This window comes from Nyctibius grandis, chromosome 2 (assembly GCF_013368605.1).
Source record: "Nyctibius grandis isolate bNycGra1 chromosome 2, bNycGra1.pri, whole genome shotgun sequence".
In the NCBI taxonomy this organism is placed as follows: domain Eukaryota; kingdom Metazoa; phylum Chordata; class Aves; order Nyctibiiformes; family Nyctibiidae; genus Nyctibius; species Nyctibius grandis.
This window is the reverse complement of record NC_090659.1, coordinates 57,036,718-57,057,874: the sequence shown is the minus strand read 5'-3', so window position 1 is coordinate 57,057,874 and position 21,157 is coordinate 57,036,718. Positions and strand designations below refer to the sequence as shown.

The window sequence follows — 21,157 nt, the reverse complement described above, 5'->3', positions numbered from 1 at the left end:
GAAATTCTTTCCTGTGAGGGTGGTGAGACACTGGAACAGGTTGCCCAGAGAAGTTGTGGCTGCCCCCTCCCTGGCAGTGTTTAAGGCCAGGTTGGATGGGGCTTTGAGCAACCTGGTCTAGTGGAAAGGTGTCCCTGCCCATGGCAGAGGGGTTGGAATTAGGTGATCTTTAAGGCCCCTTCCAACCCAAACCATTCTAAGATTCTATGATTTATTATAACTGCTAAAAATTCATGAGCTACATCCTTGCCTTCTTCTGACTGATGAAATAATAATGCAAGAATCTAATAAATTAACCACAAAACAAAAAACCCACCAGCCTTTGCAAGGCTTCCAAAGCAGAAAGCTGACAAAAACCATACAGACATCCCACATGACTGACTTCAGTCCTTTATGTTGACAGTCCATTTATTTCTTTTTCCGTTGCCACAAAATTTACACACATACAGCTTACTCGGCAGCAAATCTCTCAGGTGCATTGAATGAGCAGATGCCTGCAGGTTTGCTCTCCTTGGCATGACATACATGATAAATTACATTTAAATTTAGAATTGGCAAGTACAAATCCTATGGCTCAGTTCCAAACACTCTAGGATGTAAAACCAAACAACTTGGCACCAAGTTTAAAAATACATACAGCATATCTAGGAACTAATACCGTATGCACTGAACAACTTGAAGACATCTATACCATTTATGATTATAAACTGATCAGCCTAGGTGTCACGACTGTACCAGCTTACCTAAAAAGGCGAGTCACAGTGCCCTGTAAAGTGGAACAGTGGACAGTAGCAAATTATTAAAATACATAAGGAGGTCAGCATTTGAAAGCAGTTTATTTGCATTTATTTTTATGATTGTTTTGTGAAGTGTGAAAGTGTTACCGCATGCTATTACTTAGGGGAATGTAAAAAGCATATGTGGCTTCAAATGGGTAGAAGGCGAGGAAGAACAAAAGAAAATGAAAAAGCGTACTACACCTAGGAAGCTGGCTGATAAGGAGCAACTCCTATCTTTAGAGTATTTTGACCAGACTTCCTCTGTTGGAAGGTATCTTCCGTGAAGGATCCTCACAGGAATGAGGCTGAAGAGTGAGTAAGTGTGTATATATAGAAACTGAATATTGTGCTAAGCACCTTCCTTCTTCCTCAGATTAACAAGGCAAAAAACCTCAAACCACATGCATTTTTTATGCTCTAATATTTATTGTAAAAGGTAAAAGGTTCACCAGGTTGATTTGAGGGAGTTCTCAGCATGAATGAATGTTTCACAAGCTCTAGCGCTATGAAACTATTCAGTTACATCACATACCAATAAATTAAGCTACTTCTGGTCATTTATATTACAGCTATATATTTTAAGTGGCAATTGTGTTAATAGCAAGCATTCCACCGCTTTTGGCTGGATAAATGTACTGGAGATGTTACACACTCTCCAAAGCCTACAGGACAGGTATAGAAATGGCTTGTTTTGGGAAGGAAGAGTAGGTAAATCAAATGCATTAAAAAGAGCATAACAACTATTTTTAAATCTCCATTGACTTCTGTAGAATACCTGGACTTATGTACAGAAATGGCCTTCTAAAAAGATGTCAGAAAGTAGTAATTGGGTTTAATATTACTCCCTAACTCTAGGCAGAAGAGAGAAGCACCTGCAGCCTGGGACACCGACATCTAGTGGCTGCCATGCAAGAGCCAACATTTACAAACACGGCTTAGGGTGAGAAGACCACTAATATAAATCACTCACGGGGCATTTGTAACTTGCCTGCTATATTCTTATTAACAGAAAATATGCCAATTTGTTCAAATTTGTCCTAATCCTGCCTTTTAAACATCATGCACAACTGAAATCCCCTCAAGCGGAAGAATAACAGTAATCTTTCTGTATGCAGCACGTACATTTGTTCTTGTAGGCTGCACTGACATAAATGAAAGCTGACTGCTTATATGAAACTCTAAATATTAGAGTTTAAGAGAATACTGTAAGCTTTTATACCCTCACAACTATAAAATAAAATAGTATGCTGTCATGCAATACTTAAACGATCTGATGTGATCCAAACAGATATAAATTATAACTTAATGAACTATTTTTTCCAAAATTCTTGCATCTATTCAGCTCTGATTACAGAAAATATATTGATTATAGCTGTACATACTCTTTAGCAACTCTTTGTTTTAACAAACTTTTACAGTGGCTATGACAAACTCATTTCGATGAGGTAGCATTTAAAAAGAGCCCTGTGTGAAGACATGTTGAGTAGTTTCTGGTAAAACCTTTTGTGCTTAGGCATTGGAAGACATTGTTGAGAAAGAGGAGAGTAACCTCTGTACCCTTTATACTCGATGGCTGCTGAAAGGCGAGATACAAATGACTGAAATCCAGATTTGGTGAAAACTGGTCCAATTCCACTAGCCTTGAGATCAATGATACTGCATTAATTTACTCTTTTTTTTTTTCCTTAAATAAATAAAATTGAATGCACAATACATCCAGAGGCATGAATGCTTATCATCATTAATATAAAGTCTCCTTACTCCTAAATATTTCTCCAAAGTGGAAGCCAACTAGTTAAGTCTCTGGGTTTATTCACATTTAATTTCTGTGAGAAGTGACAGAAATTGCATTTTTATCTATGTTGCGTTTAGCTAGAATTTACGATATGTTTCAGGTTACAAATAAAACTAAAAGTTATATTCTACGAGTTCATTATTTAAAACAAATAAAACACATAATTGAAGACTAACTTAATTATGATAATTGAACATGAATTATAAAAGCATCTTTGGTTGTTTAATGTCTACTTTAAAATGGTTAATAAAAAAAGCTGGAGTTGCAACATAGCATAGAGCAGCAGCCCTTCCTCAGCAATGCTACTGTTACATGTCCAAGCACTTCAAGAAGAATAATGAGGAAGTTAATCTCAGTGGGAGAAAACAAAAGGCTGGATGTAATGAAGCTATTCATCTAGTACTTAAAACTACAAATTTAAAATTTTGGCAACAATAAAAAAAACCCACACACTTTTTTGTTTTGTTACAATTCTATATTAGGACAGATCCATGGAACTAGCTTTTATAAAAATACAACATACTGCATAAGTTTTATTTAGGGATTTAATTTATATACCACAAATACTGCTTTTAATATAAGTACAATATAATACAGCTTTATTTATGTAACTGCTGGTGTTCACTTTGGGTCATGAACTGAATGGCATGCTGTGCTGTCAAAACTTTAATAAAATGGCCTCTAGATAAACTTCTCCAAAGTATAAAATCATGCAAAATCTACACCCTATATGATACAACCAGTACAATAATTGAAGCCGATAGCCTACAAACAGCCTGGACTATCTTCTGAGTTTGTTGCTGAAGTGTCCACAAGCCAGCCATCATTTTCTTTAGGCAGAAAGGAAGAGTTTCAGTTTTGTCTGCAGAATCTCATCACAACCACTGAAACCAGCAACAGTGTGCACAGTTATCAGTCAACAAATCTTCATTACCTAATGCAGTTCAGAGCGCATGTTTAGTCCATGTTGACAAGTCTGGGGTTAGGAAGTTTTACGTTTTCCTTCTGTGACTACTGGTCGTGCATATTCCACAAAATCATCTATAAGAACAGGCCACGCTCCTAAAGAGAAGTCAAGCAATTCAGAAATTAATGTATCATTATCAGCAATAAATTGGTGTAGACTCTAAATACAAAGGATCAGAAGCTCACTTTGACATTTCTGGCCTAGACTAGCTTTAACATGCATGACATGATAAACACTTGAAAAAAGCACCAAACAAATAAGTTAAACATTTGAATCTCTTCTTGCAGCAATAGTTCTTAGCACAAACAAAATGTATTTAAAGCTTAAAAATCCATACTACAAAGTTTATGAACATAATTTGATAGCAAAACCCTGGCATTCCTATTAAAGCCATTCATAACTTAGGAAATATTTCTGTACACAGTCATTCCAAAACAGGATTTGCAGGATCAGTAACAGAGTGTAAATTCCTTTTAGGTTAGTAGAAAAAAAAAAAAAAAAAGCCCGTGCAGACATTCTTGCAGGTAGAAAACTGATGTATTTCCTTGCAGTTAGCAGCACTTTTATACAAAAAATTGTTTCATTGAGACTTCTGTAGCATAACAAGTTCAAACAGCATGTGCTATATCATGGTGTGACAGTATCTTTACTTCTATTTACATATTGCAGCAAACTAGTTAACCTTCTTATCATTACTGTTTTGGCAACAAGTGTGACTATATTTGCAGCTAAACCTCTAAGGGTAAACAAATTAAGACACAAGGTAGCAGCATGTTCTGTTGTTCGTTTATAGCGGTATTATAATTCTGCTGTACCAATTTTTGAAGATAGTCAAGTACTGCTTACCTTCTTCATCATAGTTGGACATATCATCTGCAATCATATTTCCAAAGTCTAACAAAAGATTCCAAGTATCTTTTGGAATTGATCTTTTATGATGTTCCTATAAAGGAGGAAAAATGGTACCATTCAATCCAAACTATTTTCAAATTCCACAGTAGTATTTTATATTGACATATACAGAAATACACATTTTACAAGTATTTCTTCTTATTTTCTCTATTTTTTTAAAAATAAATCTCAGAGCTTCCAAAGAAAGCTACAAAATAAATTGCAACTAAAGAAGGCAAAAGAGTGTGCGAAGTCTTTTGACAGTTGGTTTATTTCTTCCACTCTGCTTTTAGGGTATGTGTTCCTAACTTGTTATGGAAAAGAATAAACCAATTGCACTTTATAGTTCTACTTAAGGGCATCCATTCCAGGTTCTGAAACTGTGCAGCCATGGGTTAGCATTCTGCCATTTCAACTTGAGCCCTTTTTTCCTTACCCCTTTTTATTTATGCTTACCCAGTCTCTCTTTCACCCTGTTGGTTGTAGTTGTATCTACGTTCTTCTCACTCCCAGACTGCCTTCCGGATCCATCATCTCAGCTTCTCTTCAGCTATTCTCTCCTTCACCTGCATTTGCCCCACTTCTCATAGAATCATAGAATGTTAGGGGTTGGAAAGGACCTCTGGAGATCATTGAGTCCAACTCCCCTGCCAGAGCAGGACCAATCTAGGGCAGGTTACACAGGAACGCATCCAGACAGGTCTTGAAAGTCTCCAGAGAAGGAGACTCCACCACCTCTCTGGAGAGCTTGTTCCAGTGCTCTGTAACCCTTACAGTAAAGAAGTTCCTCCTCATGTTGAGGCTGAACTTCCTGTGCTCTACCTTGCATCCTTTGCCCCTTGTCCTATCCTAGGGCACAAGTGAAAAGAGGTTGCGCCTTTCCTCTTGACACCCATTCCTCACATATTTATACACATTAATCAGATCCCCTCTCAGTCTTCTCTTCTGCAGACTAAAAAGCCCCAGGTCTCTCAACCGTTCCTCATAAGGCAGGTAAGACTTCTCCCCAGTCTCCTTTTTCCCGGTCTGTCCTATTCTCCACTACCACCTCCTTGTCTGATTTCAAATATACTCTTTCTGCATCACTCCGTTCACAAGTACTAATTGCCACCCTGGCCAGATTGAGCAGCACTCCAAAACACTTCAGTCCTAGTCAGCATTCTCTCAGCTTTTAAAGTTAGCACTCCCAAGAAGAGAGAGTGTGTGGGGAAACACAACTACTACGCAGTTGTGAGCTGTACGATCAAGTCGGACCATTCACATCTCCCTTCATCTGTTAATACTGCTATGTTACCTGAAGATAGCAGGGGTGATTAATAGGGAATTAAATTTCAACACCTGGTTCTGGTTTGCAGTAAAAATTTGCAACTGTGTGAAAAGACTTGCTTGGTGAAGGGTTGGGTTTTTTTGTGTTTGTGGTTTTGGTTTTGTGTTGTGGGGTGTTTTTTGTTGTTTGTTTGTTCGGACTTTTTTTTAAGCAGTAATACTCTAAAGTATTGAGAACAAACTGCATTTCAAAAATCTGGAACTTGATCAAAATGAAGTTGATGTCCAACACAACAGCAAACATGTCCTCTCACTCAACCCAAAGGTCATATATTGACTGCAAAAAAAATAACAAGCAAACATACCTTCTGGAAAAGATTCCTTAAAACAAACAAAACACAAACAAAACCCCCTCATCCTAGAGTCCTAACTTGCTTCTTTCTTAGGCTGAATTTTTTAACTAGACATTTCTTCTAAAGTAAACATTCAGGTTAAATACTTGTAGCAAAGTAAGACACTTTATACCAGATCACCTAGATTATTGCTTAAAGTAGAGATCTGCAGAACTATCTGTTGGAACCATCTTGATCACATAGCCAAGTGTTAAGACTTCTCTTCCATTACATCTATAGATCTGCATTTGGATGTGTTAAGTGCACTAAGGCAGTTAAAATGTGAAATGTTTTCACAAGTTCTCTTGATGAAACTGGTACATTATTCAATGCATAAATATACTCTCCAAAAATTCAGAAAAAACTTCAGAGAATATTGCAAAAAGTATACACTCCCCCTATTAAGCACTGGTGATTATGGGACAAAATGCAAAAAGACTCCTTAATTCTCTTAAACTACAGATAAAAACATAAACTGAAAAAAAAATCAAGATAAATTATACATTATGTAAGGCATATTTTTTGCAAGTACATAGAAATGCAAATGTAGAAACATGGATGAATGAATCGGATCTTTAACAAGAATATTTTGCAATTTCTAAAGTCTAATTTATGCATCTTTACTCCACTGCCCACAGAATTGCACTGGTAGTAGAAAGCTGTCAAGATCAGTTCACAACTATTATCTAAAAAATGAGTCAAAATAATTATTCAGACAAGAACTTTTGCTTAAAAAGAAAAGTCTCTCGGGTTAAGTGAGTCATAACAGAACTGAGATTTAAAAAAGACTGGGTTTATGCATTAATGCCACAAAAGGCAGAACATGGTAAAATACATGGTTGACCATAATCACAGCTGTCTTGAGAATAAAGACAACATAGGTTCAATCTACAATCATGGCTTCCTTTCATGCAGAAACTTTCATAAGTAGGAGGATACAGGATCAAGCAAGCAGAATGCTCTATTGCTTTGCTACATCTTTTTGCATTCTTTTCAATTAGAAAATTATATATAGAAGATTTAATTTAGCTTGATTTAAGACCATTTTATATCAGTTTTCAAAAATGAAGAAGTTTGAAGAAAGTAATTTTCTTTATTGTAAGCACACAGCCTACAAGCCAGACTACTGTGGACTAAGATAGTCAGGAAGGAATATGGTACATACTTACCAACAAAAATTTATTCCAAAGATCTAGAAATTTAAACCTTCCTGACAAGACTAAATTCCAATATGCAATTGCCATTTCTAGATCTGCAAGAGACAAATAAACATGTAAATATTACAGTACATTATATGCAATAAAGCTCTTGTGGTTAAACAATTAATGCTACATCCAGTATATTATGATACAAATTAATAACATTATTTTAAAACCACTACAAAAATTATAAGGAACTGTTTTCTACTCTCGCTGAACCCGAAAGGTGGAAGACAAGCAGTAACGGTATAAATTGCATATTGAACACCACAGTCATAAAGACTAAAATATTTTTGTCACCATCCAGCAGCACCAGATTAAAGCTACTTGCAATCTACAGAAACAGAACAAAATAGTTATCAATAACTCTCTCTACAAATGAAAAAAAGAAAACAAAACAAAATGCACAAACACAGCAAATATTGATAGAAACCCAAACATTTAAGTCTGCAAGTGCCAATTTCTGTTAATTTATCGCATTTTAGACACACTTGACCTTAAAGGGAATTTAAGGACACGAGGGAACAAGAAAAAAAAAAGATTTGTCTGCGGCATGATAATCCTACAGCACCCCTTACCGCATTAATTCTCTTCTTCTGGAATCATTTAACAGACAAACACCTACACCCAATACTGAAAATATAAGCCCAAGAAAGCAGCCCTTATTGTGCACAATGACCATGGACCTGAGAGCAGAGCTCAGCTCATGGATGCCAACAGGAGGGTGCAGCACTGCCACACATTCAAGCAGAAAAGTAGGGGCAATATTAGATGCAGCATAAGGGTAGAAAGGATGTTTTCTTAAAGGCCTGATTTCATTCTCAGCAACTCACAATACCTAATGGCTTCTGTGCTTGGTCCCACAGGTAACAGCAACAAATGTATGGATACTGCTGCGCAACCACAAAATAAAGCACAGCCTTTCTTAAATGACAAAAAGATTTCAGTTTGTGCTTTCAGTGTAAAGTAAGTATAAACAAAATATGAAACTTAACAGAAAGTATTGTCATAGCAGATAAAAGGGAAGCTTGACCTCCACCTAGGAGGTCCAAGAAAAGAACACGGTATTTGAAATTGTACCTATCACATTACAAACCAAAGGACACTCTGTCACCTGAAATCACATTTCAAGTCTGAAAGACATGTTCCAGATTTTAACACAGACAGTTCCCTGAAGTCTGTATCACAGAGGGCTGGGGCCCAGACAAAGTGCAATAGTTAAGATATAGAGAAATGCAGTATGCCTATACCTAGCTATATAGAGACAGGGCTGACAGAGTTTGTTCTACTATGATGAGAGTGCTTTTCAGTACAGAACTTGTTTTATGCCCTAAGAAACTTCTTTCAGTCCTTCCTGTCTTTGCCACCATGCTCACTTTTCACAGAAAATAAGTGGAGAAAAATAGCTAATAGCATTTACTTGCTGTTTAGATATGCAGATTAATTATTCATATCTGTTATCCCAAATGAGAAGTAAAATAAACGGGAAGGGAGAAACTTGAATAATCTTAAGGATTTCTAAACTTCACAGTGAAGTGACTGGCTTTGATCCCATTCACTCAGGCTTCATTATGAAGACTCAACCTTTCCAAGCCAATCTTGCAAATCTGCCACGTGACAACATTAAGCAAAATGCTCACTGAAGAAAAAACACTTTAATAGCAGAAGAGTTTTTATACTTCTGATGAAATATTCCTTGGAAAAAGGAAGAAGGTACAGGCAAGGAAGGAAAGATGGTTGAAGGTGTCACAAAAAAGTTAAAAGAGAAAGAAGAGGCCATACTTCCTTGGTTTATTTGGGTATGTGTCAAATTTAGTATTATGTTAAGGTGAACTTGATTACTGGAAAATTGTATGTAACACAATGCCTGTGAAATACTATCTTAATTAAGTTGATACTTGAGTGATATACTACATGTGTGTGCAAACCGATTCTCCTGCACAAAGATACAGGAATTATTTGCTATAATGTACAACAAAAGCACATCCTGCTGAGGATGCCGCTCTGTAGTCGCTGAAACTGTTCCATGCTGGAGCTGCTCTCCCCATTAAGCACATGGAGGGAAGTCCTGATCTTGGTTAAAATTAGCTCAAAGGAAAAAAAATATAAATCTTCCTCATCTGGTTCACCGCAATCACACAAACTCATGAACTGCCACAAGAGATATTTGAACAAAAGGACTAGATGGGACTACGACTTTCGGTAGCGGTGCCAGCTTATGCAATCTTAAAGTTTTTGAAAAAACTAGGCCTTCAGGCGTGCTACATTCTGAGGGTATAAGGCTACACTTTTGGTTGAAGACAATTCCCTACCTAGGTTGAAAAACGTCTCACTGGAGGACAGAAAAGAGGATTTTTCTACTTTAAACGGAAGATCTAATTACACAGAATTCCAGTTCTACACTAGGATGCTGATAATTGTATCAATAAACAGTAATGCTGTGGAGTCTGTGTATCTGCTACAATCAGTGCAGCACTAAAAGATATTAAAAAACAAAGAAGGCCTCACGCCATGAGAGTTCTGCATCCCCACAGGACGATGCTTTTGCAAGGCATGGATTTCTTAGGCAGTCTTAGGAATACCTATTTCAATGCTGCATAGATATGAAGGCATCATTACAAATAAAATAAAATCAAACTACAATTATAAAAATATGCTGGTTTTGTACCAAAAGAAATATGCTTCCTACATTATAGACTAATGATGCAAGTTTTAGAAATGGAAAGGAAAAGACAGATGCATGAATCTCTGGAAACTAACACCTCAGCAAGGTCCAGTTTAGAAGATACTTCATTGCGAATATCCGTGTTCATATCCAACACTTAAAATTGGTTTATTTTATTTTAACCTAAAACGGTTAATGTTTACAGAACATAATAAAAATACTACATCATATACTGTAAATTATACAATAGTTTGAGCTTTCCCTTCACCCCAAAATATTTTCTGTGTCAATATCCAGCAGGTGTTGCATGTCATACAGCTCCCTCAGTATAATAGCTTTGTAGTCCAAAGTTTTTACATACACTGAAACAAAGCTTCAATATCTAGATATTCAGCTTTCTGGATATCTAGTCTAGTTGTGGCTACATACAGCATCTATAAAGCTTTCTGTAGTAAAACCCTAAGAACTGAGTCACCTGAAAGTGATACCAATTACCATTACAAAATTATTAAAACTAAAATTACTAAACAATATCTAAGTAAAGAAATATCTAAGTTCAAGAGGGAGGAAAAGGTTAGTAAAATAATGTTTTAACTATTTTAAACATTATTTTGCTAAATAACATTTATTATAGTAAACATGTTTTAGTATATTTTAAAAGCAGTTCTTTACATGTTCGAATTATTTGAACAATCAGCTTTTCACAATCAGAAGTAAAGCATTTTGCATGCAGTATGATCTATTCTGAAACACTAAAGCCTCATTCTAAAATTGTTTTTAAAAACCCCCCAGCCTCTTCTACCCTGATTGAACAGAAATCTTGAAGTGATAACAAATTAGCACAATTAATGCAGAAGGAGAAATACATTATCAGTTAGAGAGCCTGTGTCTACTTTCAAGATTTGATCAAATGCTTATCTTGTGAACAAAAAAAAAAAAAATCATTATTAGATTCCTGCACGAATTTAAAAAAAAAAAAAAATCAAATTAAGTTCCTCATCCCTTTGCTATGATTTTGGACAAGGTCAATGAAGTCATTGCACACAAGTAATCAAGGAAGTGAGAAAACAGAAAGATAAATCAACAGATAGCAAGGAACCGGCTGGAGAGCTGGATTTATGAGGAACATGAAATGAAGTTCATTTAGACCTGCTGTGCCAAAACAGCACTGTGGGACTGCAGCACTCTGCCAAATAGAGCTTTCCAGCTCTCAGACTGCCCTACCAACAGAGCTGTTTGTGCAGTCATGTTTGAAGCTGTCAGAATATTAAAAACTAATTCAGTTAAATTACTGATAGATAACTTAAAAGAAAAAAAGGCCAAAGGCATTACATTGGCTTTCTAATGATATTTAAAAATCTTTAAGTTATAAATAAGAATACTTTAATATTATCCACTGTTGCCCTCATAATCCCTAGTTAGCATATTAACTAGGTTCTGTATATTATAATGGTATAGTCTATCATGTTTTAGAGCTTGGAAACAAATAATTTATTTTAATTTCATCTTTTGAGATTAACTGATTGTCCCAGTATTGCCTTTTTCTTCTTTTATTGATGTTTAATCTTCTTACCAATATTGTAAAGCTTTGCTACTTTATATGTCATCTCTATGAGAGACTTTGGGCACCTTGTTATAAGCATCAGTGCTCACCAATGAATTTTATTCAGAGTGTACCCTCTCAAACTACATTGGCAGCAGGGGTTTTTTCCCCCAAAATAACAGGATGCAATCAGCCTTATCCAGTCCATCTACAGACACAAACCAACAAATTAGTAAAGAATGTAACAAAGCTTGTAGCAGGAAAAAGTTACTTTTATTACACTAGTTAATAAGGATTAAAAAAAAAGGTTTTGAAAATTAAAATTTCAGAGCCAAGAGCTCCTTTGTTTGAAGCTTTCTCTTCCCAGTGCTTTAACCAAAACTTACCCTATAGCTTTGAAAACAAAAGAAGACTAGCCAACAAACTCTCCTGTTCCGAACACTGCATAAAAAAATTAATCTGGACAGGTGCAAGACACAGAAATCTATTTTATCATTCAATCACCTTGTAAAAATGTATGTAGCCTCTGTAAGAGACTGAACTTCAGATGTTTTCTTTAGTCATATAATTTGCCCTAAAGTATCACAGAATGTTAGGGATTGGAAGGGACCTCGAAAGATCATCTAGTCCAATCCCCCTGCCGGGGCAGGATTGCCTAGACCATATCACACAGGAACGCGTCCAGGCGGGTTTTGAATGTGTCCAGAGAAGGAGACTCCACAACCTCTCTGGGCAGCCTGTTCCAGTGTTCGGTCACCCTCACCGTAAAGAAGTTTTTCCTCATATTTACGTGGAACCTCCTGTGTTCCAGCTTGCACCCATTGCCCCTTGTCCTGTCAAGGGATGTCACTGAGAAGAGCCTGGCTCCATCCTCATGACACTTGCCCTTTACATATTTATAAACATTAATGAGGTCACCCCTCAGTCTCCTCTTCTCTAAGCTAAAGAGACCCAGCTCCCTCAGCCTCTCCTCATAAGGGAGATGTTCCACTCCCTTAATCATCTTCGTGGCTCTGCGCTGGACTCTCTCTAGCAGTTCCCTGTCCTTCTTGAACTGAGGGGCCCAGAACTGGACACAATATTCCAGATGCGGCCTCACCAGGGCAGAGTAGAGGGGGAGGAGAACCTCTCTTGACCTGCTAACCACACCCCTTCTAATACACCCCAGGATGCCATTGGCCTTCTTGGCCACAAGGGCACACTGCTGGCTCATGGTCATCCTGCTGTCCACTAGGACCCCCAGGTCCCTTTCCCCTACGCTGCTCTCCAACAGCTCTGTCCCCAACTTGTACTGGTACATGGGGTTGTTCTTGCCCAGATGCAGGACTCTACACTTGCCCTTGTTATATTTCATTAAATTTCTCCCCGCCCAACTCTCCAGCCTGTCCAGGTCTCTCTGAATGGCTGCGCAGCCTTCCGGTGTGTCAGCCACTCCTCCCAGTTTGGTGTCATCAGCGAACTTGCTGACAGTGCAAGTGACAGTGCACTCTATTCCCTCATCCAAATCATTAATGAATAGAACTGGTCCCAGTACCAACCCTTGAGGGACTCCGCTAGACACAGGCCTCCAACTGGACTCTGTCCCATTGACCACCAATGGTTTGGCCAATATCAACCAATTTGGTTGATATTCTTTGATCTCTTTCCTCTTGTTTTCTCACTGTGATCACAGGCAAATATCATACTTCTGTAAAGCTAAAACAAAAACTACCTTGCACAAAATTATTTTGTTTCCATAAAATTCCTGGACACTGTGCCAAAACTGGTGCAGATGCAGGAACAGTGGAAACTGGTGTCAATCTATCTCAACAATTGGACTATCACACTACCTGATCAACAAACATCAAATGAATACTTGCAAGATTCAGTGAGTTACTTGATTTCTTGTTTCCTCATCTCTGAATGATTTTTAAGTCTTCTTTGGCCTCCAAGTTACTAAGAACATGGACACAATAATTAGTTTCTTTCCTAATCAGAACGTTTTCTTCTTCTACAAACAAATAAAACCCACATAGCAAAATAACAAGAAAATACTGTCAGGATTCAACCTAAAAACCCTTCACCAAATTGCCAAAAGTCTAGAGAAAAATAGCCCTTATCTGCAATCAGGAGCTCCCCCATAGAAGGAAGAGAGAATGGGAAAAACAGATATGGGGTATGACACAAATACTGGAAGTGGCTAAACTCAGGATCCAGCCGAGTTGGATTCATTCATCCCTGCAAAGCTGTAAGCAAAGAGCTTACCAGTGCTCTACGTTAGGGGGCGTATAATGCACAGTGTCAGAGTTAAGTCCCTGTGGTGGACAGGGAAGAGAGGTGAAGTGCAGCATGTGGATTTCAGAAGAGCTCTGCAGGAATCAGGCAGAATCTGACTGTGCTTATTAACTCTCTCAGCATCTGCCATGCTGAAGCAGGCTGATTCCATGCAGAACCCTTCATGTTTATTATCTTGAGCATCAACTGCACAAAAGCAGACAAACTGCTTCTGATTGGGAGCTAAGCTTAGAAGAAGACAGCTAACTAAACGTCAATTTGAGTGCAGCCTAATGAACCTGATTGTAGCCGGTTTCAAAATCCTTCCATCTTTGCGAAACTCTCCATGTACAATTCAGATAAACTACAACGGATGACTTAAAGTTGACTGGATATACATTTCCCAAAGAAGAGACAAACATGAGTAAAAGAACCAATGAGGCATTACTAGAACTGTCAGTTATGCCACACTTTTCCTGCTACCATTGGCCTTTTTTGATCAGAGCACCCTGTTCTATACTAAGCTTCTCTTAAATTGCTGGCATTTTCAGAAAAAAACGTGAACAAAAATAAAGCAAGAACCATACATAGACCAAGGCCATTGAAACCCCTAAAATACAGCATTCACAGACCTCTTCCAAAGTAAACATGAAATTCATTTATTGAACTCACTCAACTTCTTCCATCCACTCACTCCTATAAACACACTACAAATGGATCAATCTAATTCTTCATTGAAAGTGGAGGAAATCTTCATAACTAACTAAGGGAGAGGGGAAAAAAAAAAGAAAAAAAAAAGATATCCTTCCCTAGCGTCTAAGCGTCTCTTCAAAGAATCTTGAGATATTGCTATGATGAAAGCCAAAGTTGATGTTGCTTCAATTAAAAAGAGCACATTATACTCATCTGCTCATAGAAGATGCAACCTCCTTGAAGTCCACATACCGGATGCAAAGATAGTCATTCTTCTGGTCTTGAAGGAATATTTGATTCAAGTCTGAATGCCCTCCTCATGTATCATCTCTTGCTTGATCCCAGGAAACTGGCAGAGAGAAGGAAGCACAACCTTTTGAGCCAGCAAGCAAGTGAAGGGACCACAAAGGAGTGATGAAGGACCAAATCTGCTTTTTGTTTCCATGTTGAAAGTCGAAGACCACGAAAGAATGCATTAAGCCTCTCCACGGTGCTGAAACAAACTGTAGTAAACTCCTGAGCATGAGGAATCTCCTGAACATGTCTTGTTGGGGCTCAAAGGGAGACCCATTAAGAGACTCACAGTAATTATCAGGTTCAAAAAAAAAAAAAAAAAAGAAAAAAAAGAAAGATGGAGCTAGGGCCTTGTTTTGAGCTTGAACAGTGTCCTTAGAAATTTGAACTGCTCTGTATACAACATTACAAAAGTTCTATAACCCTATTCTTTAGTACACTTATCAGCCAAGAGCTGGGATGCAAAATTTCACTCAGACTGCAGTAGAAAAAGCTAAAACTTGGGAAAAGGTGAGATAAACCTCTCCAAATCTGCACCATGCAAAACTTAAAAGATTTATTGTACTAAATATAGCGGCAAGAACACGAGAGCAGATTAAACAGACAGAATCACAGTTATCCATAATAATTCTTTGTAAAAGTCTCCTGGCAAACCAGACCTTAATAAACTGCACCTTTTACATTATCTCAAAATACATACAGAACACTCAGATGAAGTTTATTCTATCTAAATATTATGCCTGCCAGGTCCAATACGCAGCCATTGAGATGGCACTGCTGCACTGAAACCTTGCTATCTTTTTTCCTGAATTCTGTCCACCACTTAGAGAACAATAGTCTGAACAGTTATAAGCAACCATCTTTTTCTTAGATAATAATCGAATACAGAAGTATTTGAAAGACATTTGACAGTTTGGTCCTGAGTAACATTAATCAGAATATCATTTTCTACTTAGAGAAAATAATGGTAGATCTTATGCAATATGCTTTTGCCTCCTGCATCTCACTACTTACACGAGCTATCACCTAGGGGGACTGGTACTACTTTTACTTCTTTAAACAGCATGTGTCCAGACTGAAGCATACTACTTGACAGTATTAAGCTAATAAAAGTAAATGGAAACATTCTAGTTGGATGAGACTACAGAGACAGAAGTCCTGCAGATATAAAGAGAAATAAAAATTCCCTAGTATCACCACACAAACTGTGGAAAAGAGACTCCCATGAAAGGCAGTCCTATTTCTAGGAATGAGTATTGGTGTACTGAACTCTGTGCCTATTTTGGGGAATGACAGAATAGATGTAACTTAATTTATTGGAGAGAATTCTTCCCGTTTAATTACATAAAGGCAGAATTTCTTGCATTGTTTTTGAGGGGAACTATAGAATAAGAAGAAATTAAAAAGCAATGGAAGACAAGCTGTTCTAAAAATAAGTAAAACACGAAACTGCACACACACACACACCTTCCCCCGGACTGCTTTCCTGGAGCAAAATCCACTGCATTGTGAAGATGATTGTGTCAGGTATCACCAAAATTCTTCTATCACTAAAAAGCTACTAAGAAGGGCTTCTGTGCCTTCCCACTCTCCCCCTTACAAATGGCAGCTCATGTAATAAAAATGCATCCTGCTGATATCTCCCGAAAGAGAAATGTTTGGGATACACAGAGATTTTTTCAAGATACACACCAGGCAAAAAGGTTCAATGAAAACTGACAGTAATCTCAGAAACAACTGTTAGAAATCCAGCCTGAAAGCGCTGGTGCCGAAAGTGAAGCTAGATACGGCGAAATTCATGTCAGTATGCTGAAACAACCTCAAACTGCTACTTACGATCTTTGAGACTTCATAGAGGTCAAAGGAGGTTCTAGAAGAACCTCAGTGGTTCTCTGCCAAACTGGAGAAAGTAACTCATACATGGGGGTCAGTCCTGTATCTAACACTGTCCAGTACTTAAATAACTCTGATGATACACCAAAGAAAACTTTTATTAAATCTGCAACTTATACAAAGCCTGAAAAAAGTGCAGCATGGTAGAGGACAGGATTAGAATTCAAAATTATTTGGACAAATTGGAAAACCACTTGGAAGTAAATAAGAAAGATTTCATTAGAGAAGTGCGAAGTCGTATAGCTAGTAGGAGTAATCAACCGCAGAAATACAAGATCAGAATTAACTGCATGCATTGCAGTTCTGCAGAAGCCCAATAATATAATAGATCACAAACTGCAGACAGTATCAGTGTTATAAATATAAACAAACTTAATAACGGGATGTAAAACAAGGAGCAAAACATTTAAGGCACATGGAAGATCTCTAGCTTGTTCGTGTACCACATGACAAAAGAAAGTTAGATCAATCGGATTGCAAAGGAAAAGAGAATTGGAAGATATAATTCCAATATCCAAGAGCTGAAAGATAAATTTTATCAGGGTAGTCAATTTTACTCAGTCTAGAGACTAAGGGAAGATGCAATACATAGTTGCAAAATATGTAAAAAGTTGTTACTAACTCTAAGGAAAAACGTATTCTGCGTATTTATTCTGGATAGGTAAGTATAGAACTGAAGAATTCTGGAACAGAGATTGAAGTTATATGCTAGAAAAAGAATAAAAAAAAAATCTAACAATAAGTTGGAGCAAGTATGGACATAGATGTATGAGATACCTGCCATCGAAAATTTAAGATTATATTATGTGAAGGCAGTGGCTCTGAAACTTTTTCAGCCAGAGGACCACTGCCAATGAGATCTCAAATCTTGCTGACAACTACTGAAACTGAAAAGGCAAGTTGGTATGTCATGCTAGCATACCACTGAACATTTCATTAGAAAAACCTCTGCGAGGAATGGTTTTGGTAGACATTGATCCTGTCTGGAACAAGGGAATACACTGTGTATAAGTACTTCTTTATGTTTTAAATTTAAAGACCATCTGGCATATTAAAAAGGAACCCATGAATCACTGTATTTCCCGACATTCCTCAGGGGAGATGGGGCAGAAAATAAAGTAATAACTGCTGCTTATCACTTCTGAAAACAGCAGAAATTACTTTTTTGTTTTTAAAATCTATCTGAAACGTATTAGAATACTGTCAGAGCAATGGACATGACTCATAACCAAACCATCGCTGTCTGGACATTTTAGAGGTATTTCAGTAATTTCTTATAGTTTCAATATGTTAAGATAATAAACATGAAAAATAGTGGCATAAATGAGTCTTCTTTGCCTATCACAGCCTTTTTTCTGGTGAGTTCTATTCTCAAGAGTTATTTCTGTTTAAAAAAAAAAAAGATGCTGTAGCACTTAGCCTGAAGGATCCAAGAGAAGGACCATTTTAATTAGGTCTTCTTTTATGAAAAGTTTTTATTAACAATCTGCTAAGAACAAGAATTTCCCAGTTGTCTCTGGCACTATGTCAAATTTGCTTAGTTTTCAAATAGGCGTATTCATAGGTCATGTATACAGCTGAGAGTCAAGCAATGTTCTTTTAGCCTATAGATCACTCCCCTAAACAATGAGTGCAACAGCTACTAGACTTGGCGATTTAAACTCCAAGTGTAATAAGAGGAAGCACTGGATAGTTCACGCCCTAGAAAAATCACATCAAGTTATTTTGTAATTGAAAGTTCGGAAAGAGTTCCTTTGATTACTTCCACTTCATTAATTAAAACCATTCACTTTTATCCCTACTTGACATAAACTTACTGACCTCTTAGTCTTCAAGTCATAATTCATATGCGAACGTATGGGAAGGCGTGCTATGTGCTATCATGGGAGAATGCCACCAGAAGTGTTTTAAGGCAAGCAGCTAGGGCAGTAGCTTAGCAGCATCCTACACTTAGGTAGCACTGCATGTCATCTAACGTGCATGTGGGGAAGAAGAGGAGATCAACAGCTTAAGATGACCTAGACAGAGCTAGGCAGAGTTTTATACCAGTTCATGTGGTAACAAATCTAGTTATACATTCTGTTTAACTATCTGGACTGAATTCATAAAAGCATCCTGAGCAAAGGCTCCAAACTCAGTAAGAGAGAAACAGACCTTGTACATGGATGAGATAAACTCCCACATCTCTTTGACAACAGGGCACACAGTCATTGGGACACAAATACCAAACACCTCTACATTAGTTGTGGAGAGAGTGAGGGAAGACGGACAGTTTCTCATCCTAGGACAAAATACATAGTGTATACAGAGAAGAGTATGCACCTAAGCCTGTATTAAATGTCGCTGAAACAACTGGAATCCTCAGCTCATACAGACACTCCTGTAAGATAACTGAATTTTTTTTCCTTGCTAAACACCTCCTTGCTGAAAGATAACAAACATTACTCTTAGAATAATCGCAACAGGAAGCAGTACGTTGTAAACATCAACCTGTAAACTTATTTTTTTCCTCCATCTCTCTGCTCTACTGAACATAACGGCACTCTGAAAAGATTCCAACTCCAAACCTATACAGCATTAATTTTTATTTGGATAAGCTATCACTGACCTCAATCACTCAAAAATGTCATATTAGTCAATATGCTTGCTCAGCACTCTCTTTCTACTTGACCTATAGTGATCCAAGTTCCCACCAGACAGAAATATGGTGTATCTCCACTGAAATAAGAGCAGTGGCACCCGCATATATATATTTAACATCTAGAATAATCTTAGCAAAACCAGAAAAAGTCTGACGAAAAAATGTCACCAAAATACTGCCATGTAAGAACTAAGCACTACTTGAAATTAAGAAACAGTAAGTATTACCAGAATTATTAAAATTCCTGAAAACTGAAATCAGCAACAGTTCCAATCAACTCTTTCTACAGTTTATTTTAAGCTTAACTTTAATTTTTGCACTTCTTACTTTTGCCCACTAATACTTCAACACTTAGTGCAAAAAGCCACTTCACAGAATCACAGAATCAACCAGGTTGGAAGAGACCTCTGAGATCATCGAGTCCAACCGTTGCCCTGACACTACCCTGTCAACTAGACCATGGCACTAAGTGCCATGTCCAGGCTTTTCTTAAAGACATCTGGAGATGGTGACTCCACCACCTCCCTGGGCAGCCCGTTCCAATGTCTAATGACCCCTTCTGAGAAGAAATTCTTTCTAATGTCCAACCTGAACCTCCCCTGGCGAAGCTTGAGGCTGTGTCCTCTTGTCCTATCGCTAGTTGCCCGGGAGAAGAGGCCAACTACCACTCTGCTACAATCTCCCTTCAGGTAGTTGTAGACTGCAATAAGGTCACCTCTGAGCCTCCTCTTCTCCAGGCTAAACAACCCCAGCTCCCTCAGCCGTTCCTCGTAGGTCAGACCCTCCAGACCCTTCACCAGCTTGGTCACCCTCCTCTGGACTCACTCCAACACCTCAACATCTTTCTTGAAGTGTGGGGCCCAGAACTGGACACTTAGGTGTTCTATTGCCAAAAAGTACCTTTCTTACACAACAGAGAAGACAGACTTACAAATGAAAGGGCCTCCATACCAAATAAACAGAAGTAATGGAAAGCAAGTAAGTTTCCTCTTTCCTCCTCATGTCAAATAAGCAGTACATTCAGTTCCACAATCTGGGTTGGGCTGCCTTCCCTCCTCCTCTCTTTGTACAGGCTTAGGTGAAAAGCTTTTGAGACATATTTCCCAAGTACATGAGTTTCACGTTGGAACTGATCCAATTAAAACAGGAGTAATTTGTAATATTTCTTTAGGTATCCCATAAATTCTAACCTCAGCTGTAACTGACTTACCTTTTCCGCAATCTGAAAGTACTAGGCTTTTTAATGAAGAGAGGCAAGAAAATTGCTGCAAAAAATAAATAGAAATGGAAACTGGCTAAAAGTTGCCCATAGTTTAAAAAAGAAAAAAAAGACACTGGGAAAGACAAAGTCATTCCCAAGAAAGAAAGTGGAACAGTTGCCTCTGGTTGAGAAGGTCTAAATCAATATTCTGCTCCTCCATTTCGCTACTCTTCCAACAATTTTTGAGAAAAAGTATTTATTAACTTGCTTGCCAAGTAACAGACACATAGTTAAAGTGGCTATGCTAAAAAAAAAAACCCACTTCCTCTCACCCACAGCACAAAGAGAACAGTGATGATGGTGTGGGCTATTCTACACACAAATCAGTTTAATTCCTTCCTACACAGTGTCTTTTGAAAGTGGACATAAATTTAAAAGGCTATCAGATTTCACCTTACACTTTTTTTCACCTATTCACAAACCATAGATATTTTTGATTTGAAGAGAAGAAAACACTAGAATTTAAAATATGTATCCATTTTAGTCCAGCAACACAAGGCACGGATTGGGACAAATCTCAAACTTTATAAAGAATAATAATTTAATACTTTATAAAATGTATGCCTATTTCTATTCAGTAGCTTTGAACCAAGTCCATAATATTCTTTTTCTAAACTTTACATAA

The 21,157-nt window shown here is 37.6% G+C and overlaps 1 protein-coding gene across 4 annotated transcripts in view; it reads right to left on the bottom strand.

Moving 5' to 3' along the window:
* Positions 1–359: 359 nt before the first annotated feature.
* DCUN1D2 (defective in cullin neddylation 1 domain containing 2) overlaps positions 360–21,157 on the bottom strand; it is a 29,180-nt gene continuing 8,382 nt past the window's right edge. For all 4 annotated transcript variants that reach the window (XM_068417801.1, XM_068417809.1, XM_068417817.1 and 1 more), the window contains exons 5-7: positions 7,260–7,342; positions 4,388–4,484; positions 360–3,636 (exon numbers count right to left, since the gene is read on the bottom strand). In XM_068417801.1, the coding sequence (XP_068273902.1) occupies positions 3,557–3,636; positions 4,388–4,484; positions 7,260–7,342 (260 nt within the window). In that variant the 3' untranslated portion in view covers positions 360–3,556. The remainder of the gene's footprint in view (positions 3,637–4,387; positions 4,485–7,259; positions 7,343–21,157) is intronic.